This window comes from Camelus ferus, chromosome 4 (assembly GCF_009834535.1).
Source record: "Camelus ferus isolate YT-003-E chromosome 4, BCGSAC_Cfer_1.0, whole genome shotgun sequence".
Classification (NCBI taxonomy): Eukaryota; Metazoa; Chordata; class Mammalia; order Artiodactyla; family Camelidae; genus Camelus; species Camelus ferus.
Genome location: NC_045699.1, coordinates 56,332,887 through 56,353,671, shown reverse-complemented (window position 1 = coordinate 56,353,671; position 20,785 = coordinate 56,332,887). Strand labels below are relative to the sequence as shown.

The window sequence follows — 20,785 nt, the reverse complement described above, 5'->3', positions numbered from 1 at the left end:
TTCATATAAGCTACGAGAACACCTTTGGGAGCTTATATGCATAATCTCATTAAGTTATCAGAACAACCTTATGAGTTAAGTACTACTATAGTTCCCATTTTGTTGACAGGATAACAGAGTTTCAGGGCAGGTAAGTGACTTCCCAGCCAGTAAGTGATTGTATTAGGACTCCCTTGGCTGACTCTAAAAGCTCCATTTTTTTCCTACTCAGATGCACCTGCTTCAAACCAACACCACCACTCTAACCTCTCCAATGTAACAGTTCTAAATTATTCTATATAGTATACTTCCTTGATTTGGAAACAGAGGTACAAATAAAGTTTATCCATTCTGCTACTAGCAACATAGTTTCTCATGATGAACAGATTCTTTTTATCCATTCGCTGCAACAGCATAAACCTATAGATGAATGAAGTTTCCTTGATTCGTGAATAAATCAATAGCAAGACTTCTCTGTCAGGTTCATCCTAATTCAACCACAAAGAAATTTTTAAATGGACAGTGTCGTGACTTTGTTTTAAATAAGTAGTAAACCTAACAAAGTCAACACCTAAAAACATATTCACCTGTGTGATACCAAAACTGGTTTATGTAAAATGCAAACATCGCTTCTACAACTTACAATCTTGGAACGCTGCAATGTGTCTTTAATAAACATTACCCTTTCCACTCACATGTCCGAGAATGATTTGAGAAAAACAGAAAAAAAAAAAAAAAAAAACAGTGGTGACCTCCTTCTCCAGAGTCAGGCTGAAAGTAGAGATGTGATCATTTTGCTCAAAACATGGCACTCGAGACATGTTTTGAAGCCTGTAGGTGCACAAGTTAGCCCCAAACTTGGATCTTGTTTAATCTAAACATCTAAATAGTCCAGTCTAAAATACCATACCAAAAACTTCCTAAGTTACTCACAAAGTTCCATATATACCTACAATAATGTGCCAAGCCTGCCAGCACACCTGTGGAGAACGTGGTCACACCAAGAGTCAAGTCAACCACACTGCTTTAGAAAGAGGTGTCAGTCTAACCCCTAACATGACCACCTCCTAGTACCGCGTCTCCCATCCCCGCTTGTGTGGAAGTTGGCTGTCCCACTAAGAAGCTGCACTGACGCCCGGAACCCCTCGCCAGGATAAGGATCACTGGGAGGGGAAAGAACTGATGGCACTAGGCTGAAAACACGGGGCTCTCTTTCATGGAGACAGGCAAGGTCCATGGCAGCCCTTTGGTCAGGAAGGGTGCATGAAATGAGGGTCTGACACAGCCTGGACGACTGGTGAAACAAGGAAAGGTGGTGCCCCTCCTCTGTGACTTGAACCAGGAAAGTAAAGAATTTCTCAAGTCAGGGGAAAAAAAAAAAAGATAGTTCCAACAATTGACTGACCCTCAGCAGAAAAGGGCAAGGCTCACTCTGAGCCAATATTCACAAGTATCTGATCCGAACAGATTAAAAACTACCAGCAGAGCACTGTCTCTTCTGTCCCCTCCGGTAACAGCTTAGCTGCATCCCTTTTAGGTTTTGAACAGTTAGGACGCAGTTTTCAGGCAGGCACAACATCCACCCCACAGGAGTGTGAGTGAGAGCCCTCATTTGTCTATTTGAAATGTGACCGGAGTTAGTCAGGGGTTGGCTAGTCACGTTTTTTTTTTCCTTTTTAATCAATATCAACTGTAACTAACCAAATTACGGAGGGCAGAGGAGGGCGCTCTCTCTCTAATTTGGTCTGACAGCTTCCAGGGGAGGAAGACGACGCTCTCAAAGGGTCAGAACATTACCCTTCTGAGAGGCAACAGCACATCCTTCCAAAGCTAGTGTGCACATTCACACGTGGAACTCACACACACACACAAGTGACAGGAGGCTATGCATGGTTTGTATTTCTCCTTTTTTTACTTACTATTTCTTGCCATTATTGCATATCAATATATATATAGTGTGCACGTGTGTGTGTGTGTATATATATTCTTTTTAATACTACATGTTAAAAAATTACCATAGTTTACAAAACTAGCTCCCTATTGATGAATATTTAGGCTCTTTCTTATCTTTTGCCCCTAAAAGTAATATTGCCACAAATGCCCTTGTGCACGGCCATCTACTGAATCAACAGATGTCTGGGTACCCACCCCATCCTAGGCGTCGTTCATGCACTGACATTACAGCACCAAGCAAATCAGAGCCCCTGCCCTGAAGGAGTTCATAGCAGAGCATAGGAGATACACGTCTGATGGCACATTTCCTCTGGGTGAATCAGAGGGTTCTTCTATGGCAATTGATCTCACACTTGGCTGCATGTTAGAATTATCTGGAAAAACCTTTAAAAAAAAAATGCTGGTCCCTGGGCTATCCTAGATTCATTAGATCCAAACTTCTTGAGGTGGGACCCAGGCATCAGCATAATGCAATAGGTCCTGAAATGATGGAGTGCTTAGCTAAGCCGGGTAACCTCATTCTAAAGCAAGGCTTCTCAACATTAATGTGCATACCAATGACCTAGGGCTCATGTCAGAATGAGGATTCTGCTGCAGTAGGTCTGGAATTAGGCCTTAGATCCTGTATTTCCCACAAGCACCCAGGTGATGCCAATGCCACTGGTCCATGGGCCACACTTTGAATAGCCAAGGTCTACAGCAATAGCGGGAGGCAGCTGGAAACACACACAGAGGACACAAGCTCAGCAGAAGTGGGCAGGCAAGAATTCATACGACGTGCCAGGCAGTTTGTGAGTAAAATCCTTTGGCAGGGACGTTACTTCCTAGGAGAGGACCAGCAAGGTACACAGGTACCTGACCACGGAAGGCCAGGCCAAGGACTCAGATCCTTACTGTGTAAGCACTGGGAAGTCGCTGCAGGTCCCCAAAGAGGGGAACGACACATACAGGGTAGTATTTTAGGAAGGTGAATTCTGGCTAGTGTTCAGAATAAATTATATTGGAGAGGAGGGACCTGATTGAATGAAAGCAGGAAAACCAGGCAGATAATCATACGTCTTGACTAGGCTACTTACAATCATTGTGGAAATGAAGAGAGACATTAAAGAACAGTGAGTTATATGCAAGAATGGACTATTGAAAAGGAGAGGCGAAGAAAAGCATGATTTTAAATACTCTCACCAGAAAGTGATTTTTCAGGTGCTAAAAACAAGAATCATAGAAACACTTGAATCTTGCAAAGATAGGTTTAGAGCTAGAACTAAAGGTTTGGGAATCCTAAGCCTCCAGAGATAGCATATAAGGAACCAGCAGAGAGCAGGAACCCTGCCTGTTAGAGCTTCGAAGGAAAATGAAGAAGATCCAGAGAAGCGGGGGAAGACTAGGGGAGGACCAAGAGAGGAGAGAAGCAATCCATTCAGTGAATATTTTTAAGCATCTCCTACACGCCAGGCTCAGGGAATACAAGAGTGAACAGAATAAGACCCTGAGTAAAAAAGACAGACGGGGGGGAAAAGGTTGAGGCAAGGTTGGTTAATGATGTCAGTCACAGAAAATAAGCACTGAACCAGAGGTCTGGAAACCTGGGTCCTACCCTCAGCTCTGACACCAACTAACTGGGTGACCCTGGTCTGAGAAGTCACTTCTCTCTCTGGGCCATGGTTTCCTCAACTGAAAAAAGAGGGTCTTGGAGGGAGTGACCACTGAGCCCTCTGCAGCCCTAAGGGCCTGGGATGCTACAGCAGACAACAGCCACTGCAGCTCTCGTGAGCCATGAGTGGTAGAGGCAGGGCCTGGTCCATGGGGCTTGATGCTGAAGCAAGAGGAGGCAGATGGCGGGGCAGATGGAAGCAGTGCACAGAGACAGCTCATCCAAGGAGCCTGGCAGTGACAGGAGAGGGAGCACGCAGAAGGCAGCAAGCCTTAGGAAACCTCTCTAACAAGGGAGACCGGTACGGTGAGGAGGAAGAGGCTGAAAAAGCCAGAAACTGAGACAAGGGGTGAGACACAGGCTAAGGTACAGAAGGGGTTGGTTTCATTTCCCTTAGCCTGAAACTGCGTTTTGCATAAGAAATGCAACCTACACTGTCTAATGCATGTAAGGTGCTCAAAAAAGCGGGGAGCAGGTTTGGAAAAGGATGCCAGTTGGCAGCAGCAGTGGTGGTGGTGAAGAGTGGGCTCTAAAGTCAGGCAGACCCATCAAATCCCAGCCCCACTCTCTTCTAGCTCTGTGACCTTGAACCAGTTCCTTCACCTTTCAAAGCCTACACTTATGCCCCCCGCTGTCAAAGGGCAAGGAGACAGTAACTTCCCCCTAGTGGAGTGTGCCGAGGTGATGCAGTGCAGCTCCCAGCCAAGTGCTCCACAAAGGTCTGCAGGGATGGCAAACACACGTCACTATCACCTCTGGGCGAAGTCAGGACAACTGAGGGAGCATATGCTGGACACCTCAATGGAGATGATTTGAGAACAAAAGGAAAAAAGAAGAGAAGCAAGTCAGGGAGATGAAAAATAGTCCCAAGCATATGTTAAACATGAAAGGCTGGGCATAGAGGAAACCATGTCAAGTTTTTCTAAGATGCTAGAATGTTGACCAGGGGTGGAGTATTGCAGGGGAGCCCCACAGTCGGCCCAGACTGGAGAAGCAAGCTCTGGGGACCCACACTCACTGCAGGCACACCTACAGAATGACAACAGTCCTGACCCAGAACACTGAGGTGAGTAAGAGGTGATTTTAACAGGACCTGAAAACCCGTACTTCCAAAGGATGCCTGCAGGGGTGTGTGATCTGTGTGGGCACAAGGGACCCCGCGCTCAGAAGAGGTCGGCACTGGGTTTAATGCTCTGCTGTCGCTATCTTGAAATTCTTAACCATTTTTAAACAAGGGGACAAGAATTTTAATTCTGCACTGGGCCCCACAAATTACATGGCCAATCTGGGATGCACACTGGTAAAGAACTGTCATTGCATTAACAAACATACAATAAAAGGTAAAGGGCTGAAAAGCAGTTAAGAATTTGCTATTATCATCAGATCAGAAAATAATTACTCAGATTCTCAGTGAAATCCCAACACTAATCATTAATTTAAAAAACAAAATGTAGTTGTTATCTATGATAGGTAACCCAAGACGTCCTTCAAACAGGCTCCACTCTAAAATTTCTTTACCTCCAATAAATCCCTCTGCTTGCCCCCTTGGCATCCTGCATACACCCCTGCCATCATTCATCATGTTAAACAGCAATCACTCACTCTTACTTCTCTGTCTCCCTTCCTGGACCTTGGGTGCCTAGAAGACAGGTTCTTGTTCATCTGTGTATGATCCCCAGGGTGGGGCATTTCTGAGGAATGAACAAAAAGTCCAAGTGCCCTTCACAATTGCTGACGCAAGTCATGAAATCAACAAGATTTCCTGGGCCAGACAGTGCAGGAAAAGGCTGCTATATTGCATTTCTGCAGCACAGATGCTGAAGCAGCAAGATAATAACCCCAGTTCCTTAGAACATACCTCTGCCCTAATTAAGTAGCCCAAAAGGAGGTCTAGGTTTCCATTTTTGCAATAAAATAACTATTCCACAACCATTTTTTATTCTAATTATAGTGAGACATCTTTTGCCTGGAACGTCTGAGATTTGACCTGTTCCGGGCTCATGTCATCTCCAAAATGTAGGTATCTTTAACTCTCAAGGAATATAAATGCCTCACACAGCACAAAATGCAGAGAAGTCACTCAAACACTCGTACAAAAATTCATCTTAGCAAGTCAAGTATTAATATGGTTTATCAATTCTAGTAAGAAATCAGCTTTAAAAGCATATACAGCCTCAAAGGGGAAAGGACGGTCTTTTCAACAAGCAGTACTGGGAAAATTTGGTATCTCCATGTAAAAGAATGAAACTGGACGCTCATCTTACACCATACACAAAAATTAACTCAAAATGGATCAAAGATCTAAACCTGAGACCCAAAACTATTAAACTTCTAGAAGAAAACATAGGGGGCAAAACTTCATGACACTGGACTTGGCAGTGATTTCTGGGATATGACACTAAAAACATAGGCAACAAAAGCAAAAATAGACAAACAGGACTACCTCAAACTTAAAAGCTTTCGTGCAAAGGACACAATCAAGAAGGTTAAAAGGCAGCCTATGGAATGGGACAAGATATTTGCAAATCATATGTCTGATAAGGGGTTAATATCCAAAATATAAAAAGAACTCCTGTCACTCAACAACAAAAAAAATCAAATAATCTGATTTTAAAATGCACAAACAACTTGAATAGACATTTCTCCAAAGATGATATACAAATAGCCAACAAGCTTATGAAAAGATACTCACTATCCCTAATCATCAGACAAACGCAAATCAAAACCACAATGAGATATAACCTCACACCCACTAGGAGGGCCACTACCGAAAGACTAGAAAATAACAAGTGTTGGCGAGTATGCAGAGAAATTGGATCCTTGTGCACTGTTGGTGGGGCTGTAAAATGGTGCAGCTGCTACGGAAAACAGTATGGAAGCTCCTCAAAAATTTTAAAAATGATTCAGTTTTTATAAACTGGGTTTATAGATCCCCCCAAAATTCAAAACAGATCTTGGAGAGATATTTGCACAACCATATCCACTGCAGCATTATTCACAATAGCCAAGAGGTAGAAACAACCTAAATGTCCATCCATAGATGAACTGCTAAGGAAAAATGTGATCTATACACACAATGGAGTCTTTTTCAGTCTTAAAAAAGAATATCCTATTACATGCCACAACATGGATGAAACTTGAAGACATTATTCTAAGTGAAATAAGCCAGTCACACAAAGACAAATACTGTATGATTCTACTTATATGAAGTACCTAAAGTAGAGGTGTCCAGTTCATAAAGTCAGAAAGCAGAATGGTGGTTACCAGGGGCTGGGTGGAGGGAGACTATAGGAGTTGTTATTTAATGGGTATTGAATTTCAGTTTTGCAAGATGAAAAACTTTAGAGATCTGCTTCACAACAAAATGAATATACTTGACACTACCAAACTATATACCTAAAAATAGCTGAGGTGGTTAGAAAAAAAATCAGAGTATATAATGCAATCATCTTATTGTACATTCCTGTCTAAAATTACCGTTAATCTCAAATGTCAAAATTATTGTAGAAAATTAAATAAATTGTATTCTATGTCCTTTTTAAAAAGTATTCAGTGGATCCTTGAACAACATAGGTTGCAAGAGTCTACTTATATTCGAATTTTTTTCACTAAATATGTACTACCCAATCCAAGGTCAATTGAAACTGCAGATATAGAACTCTTCTGACTGTGAAGTTAGTCATGATTTTTAACTGTTTGAGGTCAGCACCCCTAACCCCAAAATTGTTCAAGAGTCAACTATATATATCTAAGAAACAATCCAAATTCCCATCAACTGATGAATGGATCAACAAAACGTAGTCTGTCCATGCAATGGAATATTATTCACCCATGAAAAGGAATGGAATACTGATACACACAACATGGATAAACCTTAAAAACATACGCTAAGTGGAAAGAAGCCAGACACAAAAGGACATATATTCTATGATTCCATTGCTATGAAATATCCAGAATAGGCAAATCCAGAGACAGAAAGCAGATTGGTGGTTGCCAGGGGTTGGGAGGGGGGAAGACACAGCGTCTACTAATGAGCATGAGGTGTCTTTTTGACACTTTGAAAACACTCTGGAATTAGGTACTGGTGACAGTTGCACAACCTTGTGAATATACCAAAAATCACTACATTGTGTGTGTTTAAAAGGTAGATTTTATGTACATGTATACAGTTTTGCTTAAAGTATTGTGAGCTGGATTTCTATCGCTTGCAAACAGAACTTCTGACCAGTACACCCTCTGGATCCAGGCAGTCAAAGCCCCTCTGAAAATGCCTCCTGCAACCTTCTGCTGCAACAGCCTTCTCCTTGGACCTCCTGCTTCTTGGCTCCACCCATCCTCTCCTAGCCAGGGGCTGGGTCACAGTTCTTTCTCTAACTATAAATATGGCCCTGCACCTCCCCTGCTTAAACTACTACTGGCCTCCCTATCACTCAGGATAAAGGCCTTACTATGTGCCGTTACAGACCACAGTCTGCCCACTAGCTACCTCCCCAGCTGCACTGCTCACGAACCCCTCACCCGCCACCCCCACAAACTGACACTGCCAAGCACATGCTGGTTTTTCTGCTCCAGTTACTCTTTCTTCCTCTGTCCATTTTAGAAAACATCTACTTCTTCACTCTCCAAATCAAGCATCGTCTCCTTCGGAGAAGCCACTACCCTCCTGAGCATGGTCACACCTCACCTCACTCCCTATATGCTATTTCCATGATCACTGTTGATGCTGTCGGTGCCCCACCATATACCCTCACTGACCAGCTCAGGGTCCCCTGGCCTGGCTTCAACTGCCAGCACCTGCGCTTCTCGGCCCGGCTGCTGAACCCGCGGCACCCATCCCTGAGGCAGGCAGGACAGTGCTTGGGGATGAATGCCCGAACACCCCACCCCTCCAGCACTCAACTGATGACTGACAAGGTTGCAGTCGAAGACCCCAGCTCCCTCAGCAGGGTGGGGAAAACTGAGGCGCGTGTTCTGTACAGGCTCCCAGGGGTCCCCAGCAGAGCACGGCTCCAGCCAGGGGCAGCGGCAACCAGCCTGGGAATGCACCTTTCACAGGCTGCCTTCTGTCCCTGTCTCACTTTCCTTCACCTCTTAAACCAACTACTAGCAGTTAAATCCTTTCTTAGGGTCAGCTTCTAAGGCAGTAACACCCCCTAGCATTTTCATATTATTCACTGTGTGCCAGACACTATTCTAAACACTCATTTAATCTTCAGAACACCACTGCAAAATAATTCAAAATTTAGACAGGGAGACATTGAGGCATTACAAGGTTAAGAAACTTGCCCAAGGCCACAGAGCTAGTGAGTTCGTCTAGCATTCTTCACATTCTATTGCAACCATCTGGGTATGTGTCTCTCTTCCGGGCTAGACCATGCACCTCTCAAGGGAGAAGCCATTTTTTATCTTTCTCAATGTCCCCAGCATCTAGCATCTAGCACAGAGCCAGGCATGTAGCAGATGCTCAAGAGATTCAGGTTTTGCAAAGTGCCTGCACTCTGCCGCCCAAACATGCTATGTGCTTTTCCTGCCCCTGTGCCTTTTCTCAAACAGGAGCCCTGAAACACCTTTTCTGCATGTCCCTCTCACCCTTGCCCTTCCCACTCCCAACTCACACACAACAGTAATTCCTGATTCCTGCTCTGTGGTGGCCAAAATGAGGAATTCGGTGGGGCAGGGCAAATGTGAGATAGCATATGACCACTCTGACCTCTAGTAAACAAACCCAGCTGTTCATATATGAACTCTGCACATTTGCTGAGCTGTTATTTATGTCCTCATTTTGAGAGACTCATTAATCATAGAGCATCTATCTTCTTCCCTGTAACCTCCACTAACAAAGGATTCTCCTCTATCCTAAAAACCTCCCCTTAACCCCGTTTTTCCTCCAAGCTGCCATTCTTTTTTTTTTTTTTTTTTTTTGAGGCAGGGCAGGTAATTAGGTTTATTAAGTTATTTTAATGGAGGTACTGGGGATTGAACCTAGGACCTTGTGCATGCTAAGCACGTGCTCTACCACTGAGCTACAGCCTCCCCCCCCACCCCTAAGCTGCCACTTTTCTTACTACCAAACTGCTTCTACCTCCTGCCTTCCATCTGATTGTCAATATCCACTTTGTTCAAATTGTGACCTCAACCTCTGCATCTTCCACTCCAGTCTCTCTTTGGATCCATCGGGGTTACACATCTATGTAATAAAGAGCTTCCTGGAGGCAGCATTTGTGCCAATCCTTGATGCTTGGTGGGCTTTCAACAGCAGGCTTTAGACAACCTCTGTTCCCACTGCATTCACGTCGTCTTCCCACTTCCCGCTCACACTGGCTTCCCAACCTGTGTGTCATCTTTACAATCTAGTCATCTTCACATTTTCTTTCTTCTTCTAGGCGACAACTCCAACCTAAACCAAGCTAACCCCTGGCGGCAGCTGCTTCCTCTCCAGGGCTCCCTCCCCCCTGGGAGCCCTGCTCCTGACCAGCAGCCCTGCCCTAGCCCCCACAGAAGCTCCTGGATTCTGCTAGTATCATCGCCTCCCCTTGGCCCTCCAGCCCTCAGGGTGACCGCCGCTTCCTGCTATCACTGCTCCTGGGTTACCTAGGGCAAAGGGGAGGCTTCCTCCCACTGGTCCTGACTCACCTCTGTTGCTTGCTAGCTTCTCTGTAGAAATTTCTCCAGAGTTATGAGGACAAATGTGTATGCCAAGATTCAAGGAAAATGTCACTCCCAGTCAGAGAAAGAATGTATATTGCTCTCTAAACCTCTAAGGAAAAGTGGCTTAGTATAAATCAGGCCCTTGGGGTGATGTCATTTGGATGCTCCTCAGAGCTCTGAGGAGACTTATTAAGCATTAAGTAATTAATAGTAATGCCTTCTAGACCGCCTCTCTCATGGAATTGTCTCTGTAGAGGAAGCCAGCAGTAATTTGACCTAGGCCTGGTTTCCTGTCCACCAACTAGATCTTGGGAGACAGGGCATTTGTCCTCCCAGTACTTGGTAGTAAAATGCCCACACTTCTGAGTCAGGTGTCCTTCAAGAGTGGATCATTAAGCAGGTGTTCAAAAGAGCCCTCTGTAGTAGCCAGCCCTCATGATGGTCCCAGTGATTCCTACCTTCTGGTATTCATACCTTCTTCCCACACTGCACCAGTGATGGTCTGTGTGACCAATACAATATGGCAGAAGTATGTCATTTCTGCGATTAGAGTGTATAGGACTGTGGCTTGAATGTTGGGCTCTCTCCATCCTTTGGATCACTTGCTCTGGGGGAAACCAGTTGCCACCTCAAGCAGCCCTAAGGAGAGGAGCTATGGCCTGCCAACAGTGAGTGAGCGAGCCTGGAAGCTGATCCACCCCCAACCCAGTCTTCAGTGACTGCAGCCCTAGTTAAAGCTTGAATGCAACCTCATGAAAGACCTGAATCAGAACCACTCAGTTAAGCTGTCCCCAGATTTCTGACCCACAGACACTATTGTCAGAGGCTAAACTATGGGAGTAACTGGTTACACAGAGATACTTAATTCACTATCCCACACAGACCTGAGAAAGAAATTGGAGGTTTAACCTCAATTCCTACCCTACATGCACATAGGACCCAAGCTCTCTGTTCATAAGAAAGCAACAAATTATTAATTCAGTCATTCAACAATTACCCATTCAATGTCAAATATGGGCAAAGTATTTCCAAGTGACATAAGCCTTCATAGTTTATAATCTATAAAATAAAGAGAAATACAAAAAGCCACCCCCCAACCCCCACACACCTCCAGCTGCTCAATCCTGGTTTCATTAGCTTTTTAAGTTTCCTTGCTCCTAATGCGTCCCCACCCCCATTCCCACCCTGCTTTCACAAACCCTCTTAGGAAGGTACATCAAGCCGCACTCCCTGGATATTTTGACCACTCAGTGCTCTCACACTCATTTTTACTGTCCCCATGCCCTCCCATGTAAAGGGGAAAGAAAGTTTGGTCCCCTGATTCCACTTAATATTGGGACAAGAGGAAAATCACTTAGTATTTTACTAGGAGACAATCCTGATCACAGGTGTTGAGAACAATTCTAATTTCTGCAATTAGTGACTTAAGTGGCAACAGCTGCGCTGATACCGTCACAGCTCAAATCCCAGCCACAGCTGAAATGGCAAAGGAGAGGAAGGGAGACGCTCCCCTTACCCCCTCACTGGACTCTGCTGTCTCTCAAAGCAGGAGGATCATGCTGCTCTAAGAAAATCAGGAGCCTCCTTTTACACAAAGAAGGTCAAAGGGCGACCTTTCTTTCCATCAACCACAAAACCAGTCTCTGCTAAGCCTAAACAGTGAGGGGGAACGTCAGAGGTGAATGGAGCCCCAGACAGAAAACCACAGGGACACTCTCCTCCCGCAGCCGGCTGGGGTCTGAGTCAGGTGACTCCTGAGGGCACACAGCAAACCCAAAGATCACTCCCCACATGACGGGCAGGGGTTAAGCCTCTGGCTGTAAGACCATGGAAAACCATTAACTCTTGCCTTTTTACAGTCCCAAGAAACTGGAAGAGCTACAAGTGACTCGGCAGCTTAGCCTTCAGGGATGTATCTGGAGGAACTGAGGACACAGGCGCCGAGCACTGCACACACGCCTCTGGCCCCAACAGGCAGGCAGGACCCCTCGCCGCCAGCTGTCACTGGCGCTCGCGACTAGTCACAGCCCGGCAAGCCTGTCCCCTCTGTCCGCTCCCCCTGCGGCTGTGACCCCGCGGGGGCGGCAGAGAGGAGATGCTTTCTCCCAAGGTTCTGGGGCGAGGGCACGCCTGCTCCCCGGAAAGGGGCGCCAGGGTGGGCGCGGCCCGCTGCCCCGCGGGGCTCCGAACCCTTCATCCCTCTTGGGACCGAAACAAGCCTCCCAAACCCCTGCCCCGCGCGCCCCACCTTGTCGCCGAAGCTGCGGGCCATCAGCAGGTCCGGGCTGGGCGTGCTGTCGCCGCCCACGGCCTCCTCGCTGCTGGAGCCGGCCAGCGGGTGCGGCATGTCGCGCAGGGAGTGGGGCCCCGTGGACGGCAGGGCCTTGGGGGGCCCGCCCGACATGGCGCGCACCGCTCGGGACCCGCCGCCGCCGCTTCCTCCTGCTGCTCGCCGCCGCGGGATCCCCCAGCGCCCGGGCCGAGGCGTCGCTCGGCCGCGGCTCGGTCGGAGGCCCAGCACCGGCCGGGCTGGGAGCCGCCGCTGCAGCCGCCACCGCCGCCCGCCGGCTCGTGTCTGCCCGCGCTGGGCTGGCTGGGCCTGGCTGCTCCGCTCCGCGCCGCGTGCCCCGGCTCGGCGCCCGAGCGCGGCGCGGGTCAGCTCGCACCTTGGCCCGGGAGCCCAGCCCGCACCGCCACACCGCCCAGCCCGTTCGCGGCCCCGCCCCCGCGGCTCCCGGCCGCCCCGGGAGGGGGAGGGGGAGGGAGAGGCGGGGAGAGCGGGAGGCGGGGAGGGATGGAGGGAGCGGGGAGCCGGGCAGCTCCGCCCCCGCCCGCCGTCCCGCAGGAAGTGCGCCCTCAGCCCTCCGCCGCCGTGGTCCCAGTGTCCTAGCTCGCCTCCGGGAAGCCGGCCCTTGGAGGCGGCGCGCAGACCCCAGAGGAAAGGTTTAACGGAAATCAGAGGTGGGGAAAGACATGGCAGGATCCTGTTCCATTCCACCCGCGTAGACTAGTGCGTCCAGGGGCAGCCACGCTTGGTGCTGGGGGCTTTAGGACACGCACTTGGTTTGGGATCTTCTGGCCTCTAAAATAACCCAAAATGGAAGGAATTACGATGCATATTATAAAAATGGCATAAAGGGCTATGAGGCCCCCAGGAGAGAACATCGGGCGGAGAACCTGGAAGGGAATTCAAGGAGGCAGTGTGGGGTTTCTTCAGATGCACGCTGAGATCCCCGTACCATCTTGCTTCTGCGGTTCAGCCGGGTTTATGTGAACCTCAGAAGAGGGAACATCAGTAAATAGAGGGGTGCTACACATGATCTATGACTCTTAAATTCACACCTTGACCATTGTGCCATTTGAAAGAATCATTAGGTTCGTTATTTTTCATGCTTCTGTGGTTCCTTTCCAGGCGTTTGGCTGAGCTGGATTCTGAGCTTTGTTTGCTAGCAGAATGGAAATAGGGCATTACTTTGGCTCTTTAAGGGTTCGCCTTCTTTTAAACCTTACCTGCCTCGGCAGCTTCTGCTCAGGGCTAAGTCAGTAGAGGTCATCAGCCAACATAAAAACAGGTTGATCCCAGGAAAGTAATGGGTAGGAGGCCCATGGTGAAGGAGCACGTTTTCCCTATCTATTCCCAAACTCTCCAGGTTTGTCCTGTTTTACCTGACAAATTTTGAAGTTGGGATTGATTGTGGTCTCCACAATACTTTTTTCTAGAAACTAGTGATACTTCAGCAGGCTGGGAATGCACAGTTGAAGCCAACCCAAAATATCACCCAGGGATTTACTCAGCTTTAGTGACCGTCCCTTAGTTCCCCTGGTGTAATACCTCCAACCTGTCTTTAAGTTACCATCTTTTCTCTCCCCTAGGTGGCTCTGCCTGGGTTGGGGAGCACAGGGCTCAGATGGCACTGGGGACAATTTTAAATCCTGCATCTACTCCACAGGAATGCCAATGTCTGGTCCTCTTGGAGTTGGATAAAATTCATACTTTTATAGTCAAGGGCTGTTGGCAACTATGACAGACCCTTTTATCTGTTCTGATTAAAACAAATAGCATAAATATAACAAGAAATGAGTGTTTTATAGATGTATAACATAAGTATTTTTTATTGAATGGTGTTATTTATTTTAACAACCAGGCCACCTTCACATGATAAAGATCTTCTTTTATTAAGGCTCCACACAGCTTTCTCCTCAGGGTGCCAGGGAAGAGTGAAGAAAAGAGCCACATTTGAATTCCTGCTTAGTCACTGCAAGTGGGTGACCATGAGCGAGTTACCTAACCTTAATGAACCTGTTTCCCAACCTAAAAAGAAAGACAGGGAGCAGGTGATAATACTTAACCTTACTTAGGGGTTGTGAGAACAAAATAGCATACACTTTGTAACATTCCTAGCAAAATGCTGGCATAAAATAAACTCTCTTAACTGTTCATTTCCTTCCTTTCCATCTCTGTCATACTATTCTTATGAAATGATAATCATAGTTTTCATAAATAAATGTGCTGCCCTCCAAACTCCTCTATATGCTCATTTTGGGTCAGAATGCCATTTTTCTGTGCTCCCACCATTTAAAAAACAAAAACAAAGAGTTCCTAAAAGGCCATATGAAACAGTTTATTTTCCAGTTTCCTGGTTGGTCAGTGGTCTCTGGCCACAATGATCCAGTGGGTAGTCATCAAAACTAAAGAAAGTGAACGTCTACGGAAAATGTTTGGGGATATAGTTTCCACCATTCAAATTTAGCCCAGGACTGCCTATTCATACTCACCATTTCCTGTTGGATTTCAACGTTCCTTGTGGTGGGGAATTGTCACTGAAATAGTGCAAGTGTCCCAGACTATGTGGCTATGCTTCTAAGAGTTTTCAAAACAACATGGTGGTGAGGGGGAAACGTGAAGTTTCTGTATCAGAGTAAAAGGTTGTAGTGTTTATTGGAATTTATGGACGGAAGCTTGGGTTTCTAGGGCTTAGCTCTGAGGAAGAAAGCACTGGATGAATGTGCATGGGGTAGGGGGAGATATCAAGAACACAGAATGCCACCAATGCCACCAGAACCCAAGAAGACAGCATTGGGACACACAACCCCTGCCACCACCAGTCCAGGAATCTTAGGCACTTAGGGACCTTTCTGCAGACGGAGACCTGGGCTCCAGAATTCAGTTAGTGTGCACAGCCAGAACCCTGTAAACCTCATAGCAAGTCTACCAGAGCTTTTCATGAGCACCCAGACCCCAGAAACAGAGCAGAGTCACAACGAAGCATTCTCTCTTTCTCTCCCCTGGTACAGCATGTGCTCAGGCCTTATTCATGTTTGTGTTAGCTGCTTATCCTCTTCTGGGTTTTAGTACAATCATAGCTTTATTTTACATGGCATCCCAAACCCTGCCTCAAAATAACACCACCACTTCTGAAGTGGACGGCTGATGAGGACAAAGGAGGTTTTCAAAGAGCATTCAGAGTGACATGTAGAAAGCCACAGAGGGCTGTCTCAAACAAGAGGGGCAACTGAGAAGGCACTATCGCCAACAGAGGCAAAATTGTGTGGACAGTTTAATTCAGCCAATGATGTCCCAGGAAAAAGCAAAAGCCAGCAGGTCCACTTGAGGCCAGGATCTGAAGAGTTTCGCAAACAAGAAATTCGAACTTGCCCCAGAACTAGCAGAGAGGCTTGTGGGTAAATGATAGGATCGTTTTAGCTTTCCACATGGAAGGGTCTAGCCCAAAAGCATGGAGACCCTCTGCAGTGGGTACACAATACAGATCATGGAGTCAGTGCCTAAGAACCACCTGTGAGTTTGTTACAATGCAAATTTCTAGACCCATCTAAGACATCTCAATTCAGAGATGGGGTCTGGAATATTTTTTTAAACAACACCCTAGCTAATGCTCATGCTGATTCTGGTCTACAGGCTATACTTTAAAAAAACACTGTTCTCATAGCTCTACCCATTTCTCCAAACTGTAAACTGACTTTCCAAACTTCCTTTTGTCAATAGCATCTTTAAGTTCTTACTCTGAAAACATTTCCTGTTTGCTGAAAAGTTGCTTAGAAAGGCAAAATTTATCTTATAAAATCCCATTGCTGGGTCCTTTTGTCCTAAATTTTTATGGTTATTTTTATTGAGCATTTACCAGGGGCTTAAAATTTGGGAGAAGAGCTCAGGTGAACTAAATGGTCTGTTGACAGATTCATTTCATAGCTCTGCCTGTAAAGTGCCTGACAATGGAGTTGATGTTTTCCAGAGCCCCCTAGATTTCTTTGGCTGACCCTGCTGGCCCCTAGGAGCTGGACCTCATCTGGCCACAGAAATGTAATTCACTGCCAGCACAGAGGGCTCCCTGTTACCTGGCTTTCTTCACAAGCCGGCTCTGGAGTGTGTGGGTGTGGGTGTGTGCATACTCCCTTGTGGTGGCTACCCATTTGAGAGGTTGGGCTGGAGAAGGTACTGAGCTGACAAGTACTGGAAGCTGTGGCATTGAGTCGTCTTAGTGAACCTTTGGATAGGATGGAAAACCTATTTATTGGCTGTGTGCCCCATGATAGTGTTTGGGTCCATCACTAGGAAGGATCCTTAAAAGGCATCTAGAAGATGAACATTCAGACATCAAATGACCCAACAGTTCCACTCCAAGAACACAACAGAAATGCATATGTATATTCATCAAAAGACAGATTCAAGAATCTCCACAGCAGCAGAGTTGTGTAATAACCCAAACTAGGCACAACTCACATGACTGTCAACAGCAGCAGAGTCACACAACGGAATGGTATACAGCGAAGGGAATGGAGAAACAACATGGTGAATGCATTTCACAAACATAATATTGAATGAAAGAAGACAGATACAAAAGGATGTCTACTGTCTGAGTCATTTGTGTAAAGTTCAAAAACAGGCAAAACTCATGTATAGAGCTAAAAGTCAGAATAGTGTTACCTTTGTAGGGGTTTCTGGGGTACTGATAATATTCTGTTTCTTCATCTGGAGGGTTCTTTGTAAAACTTTTTTACATTTATAACTTGTGAGCCTTTATGTGACACTTCATAAAGAAAGGCATCTAGTCTGTGTGCAACCCTCAGTTTGTAAGGAAGGAAGCTGAGACCCGGAGGTATTAACTTGCCCCTGCTGTGCTCCCTCCCACTTGGACGCACACTGATGCAATGTGGGTTCAGGGAATGCTAGTTTAGGTAAAGCCAAAAGGTAAAGGAGTGAGGAAACAAGCAAGAGGGAGAGAAAGATGTGCAAACAGCTGTTAGATGCCTTCCAGTCATTTGCCCCTTATGATTGCTTGTTGTCCCGTCTTTCTCCCTCGCCGTCCCTTCTCATGCAGCCTTGGGAGGCCCTGATGCCTGGAGCTGCCCTAGCCATCTTGTGGCCACAAGTGGAGACAGTCCCAACACCCGGAGGATAGCTGAGCACAGAAATGGGAAGCACCCGTGTCTTTGATGGCATCACTGAGCCACTGCACCTAACTCGACACTTCTTAAATAAAAAATATACATCCCTGTGGTCTCAGGCAGTTTAACTGGGACCCCTGTAACGTGCAGCTGAACTCACCTGTAGGGATTCAGAAGATGAGGACTACAAGCAGGTAGGAGAAATCTAAGAAGAGAGCGCCCCTCTGTGGGAAGCAGTGTTCACAGCAGCGGCGTCATCCTTCAATAACGGCGCGTTCTCAAAAGGGGCAGAGTGAAAGCTGGTTCTTGCAGTGGGGTGAGGGGAGCCAAAAGGTCTTAGATATTACAGTGGCTGTGGCCCTGCAAAGCTCAGCCTTACCCAACAAAATCTCATTCCTTAATATCTAACTTTTGTTATTAGGAAAAATTCAAACCAAATGAACCTTTCTCCCTTAGGGGCAGTGATAATGGGGGAAAAAAAGTGGAGAAACACGACTCTCTAAAGATGTAGGAAAAACCCTAAAACAGAAGAGGAACAGAGGTCCTGCTTTCCTGAGGCAGGGCTCCTGAGCATTCCCAAAGCCCCTGAATTTCACTGGCTCTTCCCAGATCCTTGGCACTGGGGTAGCTCCAGTCAGGCCTGCTCTGCCCAGCCCCTCCTGTGCTTTAGGACTGGGGTGTTAAATGATTATGCAGGCCCACAGACTCGTCCTCATTTAAACTTTTAAATTTAGAACACTTTTAGATGTTTAGAAAGTTTGCAAACACAGTACAGAGAATTCTCACATAGTCCCCATCCGAAGTCTCCTATTGTTAACATCTTCTATCATCATAGTGCATTCGTCACACCTAAGGAGCCAACATTGGTACATGACTTTTAACTGCATACTTTATTGGATTTCAGTAGTTTTCCCCTGATATTCTTTTTTTGTCACAGAACCCCACCCAGGATCCCCATATTACATTTATAGTCATACCTCTTGGCCTCTTCCAGTCTGTGGCAGTTTCTCAGACTTTCCTTATTTATGATGACCTTGTCAGGGTTGAAAAGTATTAATCAGGCGTTTTGTAGGATGCCCTCAATTTGGGTTTGTCTGGTGTTTTTCTTATGGTTAGACTGGGGTTGTGGGTTTAGGGGAGGAAGAGCACAGAGGTGAAGTGCCCTTCCCCTCTATTCAAACCAAGGCTACATAGTATCAACATGACTTAACACTGATGATGTTAACTTTGATCACCTGGTCCAGGTAGTGTTTGCCCAGTTTCTTCACTGTTGTTAGCTCCCAAAGGTTTACCTCCCCAGCCAAGTCTGTTGAAAGAGAAACTTCTCTCATCAGGTACAGTAATTTCTTTCTGATATCTAGTCAAGAAGAGGGGGGGGGGTGTCTACTCAATTAACAGCTAGGAAAGGATTAGAAATTAGCACATTCCAGATAACTTAAAGATATAAATGTCAGAATAAAAATATTTAAATGACCTTGTAGAAAATGGAGACCGTAAGCCACACTGGAAACTGGAAACCTAAAGCTATAAAAGAGAAGACAGAGATATTTGACTATAGGAAAATTAAAGAAATTTGATATTAAAAATATACACATCAAAAGAAAATTGTGATGGGGAGTTGGGGGTGACAGCTAAAGGGTGCAGGATTTCTTCTGGGGGTCACGAAGTATTTTAAAGTTGATTGTGAAGATGGTTGCACAACTCTGACTAGAGTAAAAACCATTAAATTATACACTTTAAGTGAGTGAATTGATGGATATGTTAATTAGTTGATTGTGATAATTATTTCACAATGTATATGAATATCAAAGCATTGCACTGTATACCTTAAATATACAATTTTTAATCTGTCAACTATACCTCAATAAAGCTGGGAAAATATCTTTTTAAGAAATAAATAAATAAATGTGTGAATTGTATAGTATGTGAATTAGATCTCAATAAAACTGTTACCAAAAGAGACAAATGATAATCTGGAGAAAATTATTCGGAACACAAATGACACTCTCGGTGTTAATAAATTCTTAATACATCCTCCTACAAAGTAACAACACAAACAATCAATCAAAAAATGGACAAAAGGATGTGGTAGTCAATTCAAAGAAGAGGAAATATAAAAGGCCAATGTAATGTAAAAAAAAAGTTCAGCCTCACTAGAGATCTATGAAATGTTAACAAAAGCAAAAAGAATCAATCTTTGCTCATGCTATTGGCAAGCACTGCAAAACCAATCAATTATAATTAGGTGAAGATTATATTTTAAAAGGTCTGAAATTTAAACAATTTAGGGAAGCTTTTTAAAGACAAAGAATTCAAAATTTCAAATACAAAATTTTGTACAAAGATGAATATTTATTATGAATGAGAATGTAAGTCACCACAATTATAAGTTTTATGAAACTGATAAATATCACAAGCATCATAACCTTTTAAAAATTATTTATTAACTGCCTGACATACCTCTACAATACTATTTTCCATAGTCTTTGGATGCAAATTCTTTAAGACCTATAATATTTTGTAATATTATTTTCTATAGACAGATTAGAAAGCTAATGAAGACTTTCTTCTGGAATGATTGGTTGCAATTTGCTTTTTTATTATTGATAGTTTAGAAAAGTTTCTTCCAGCTTCACATTTGTTGTTGGTAATGCACTAAGCTCCAATCTGACACGCTGGCACACATAAAATACGTGGCTTACCACCAGGCATATTTGTTGTTTGTAGTACTGTTACAGATTTTTGGCCTATAAACATGGGAATTCTTATTCTGTTTTAGGTGAGCTCAAAAAAAAAAAAAAAAAAAGGCTGTAATGGTGAGTTTACTGCATTATCAAGGATATTTCTGATAGGAGAGAACTTTTGGTTTTGGCCAGTCATCACTGAGCACTGAATCACTGGCTTACAATTATACAACTTGGATGATGGGTAGAATTTTCTACAGACCAGCTTCTGGTCTCATACATTTCAAAGTTTGTTTCTCCTCTAGTGCCAGGCATCAGCCAAGTTCATTTCACGACATGACCTTTGGCCCTGTGTCTTCACAGGAGTATGCCCGGAAACTACTGGGACCAGGATGTCTAGCAATAACCCCACTATGCACAGAAGTGACACTGAATCTCATAAATACATCCTGCTAAACTCAAATAG

The 20,785-nt window shown here is 45.2% G+C and overlaps 1 protein-coding gene across 2 annotated transcripts in view; it reads right to left on the bottom strand.

The window, feature by feature from the left end:
- Window positions 1–12,967, bottom strand: part of SNX30 (sorting nexin family member 30) — an 88,224-nt gene extending 75,257 nt beyond the window's left edge. Inside the window, exon 1 of one of the 2 annotated variants that reach the window (XM_032478209.1) lies at window positions 12,480–12,967. In XM_032478209.1, coding sequence (XP_032334100.1) covers window positions 12,480–12,635 — 156 coding nt within the window. In that variant the 5' untranslated portion in view covers window positions 12,636–12,967. The remainder of the gene's footprint in view (window positions 1–12,479) is intronic. The other variant, XM_032478211.1, reaches the window with a different exon arrangement.
- Between the last annotated feature and the right edge of the window lie 7,818 nt (window positions 12,968–20,785).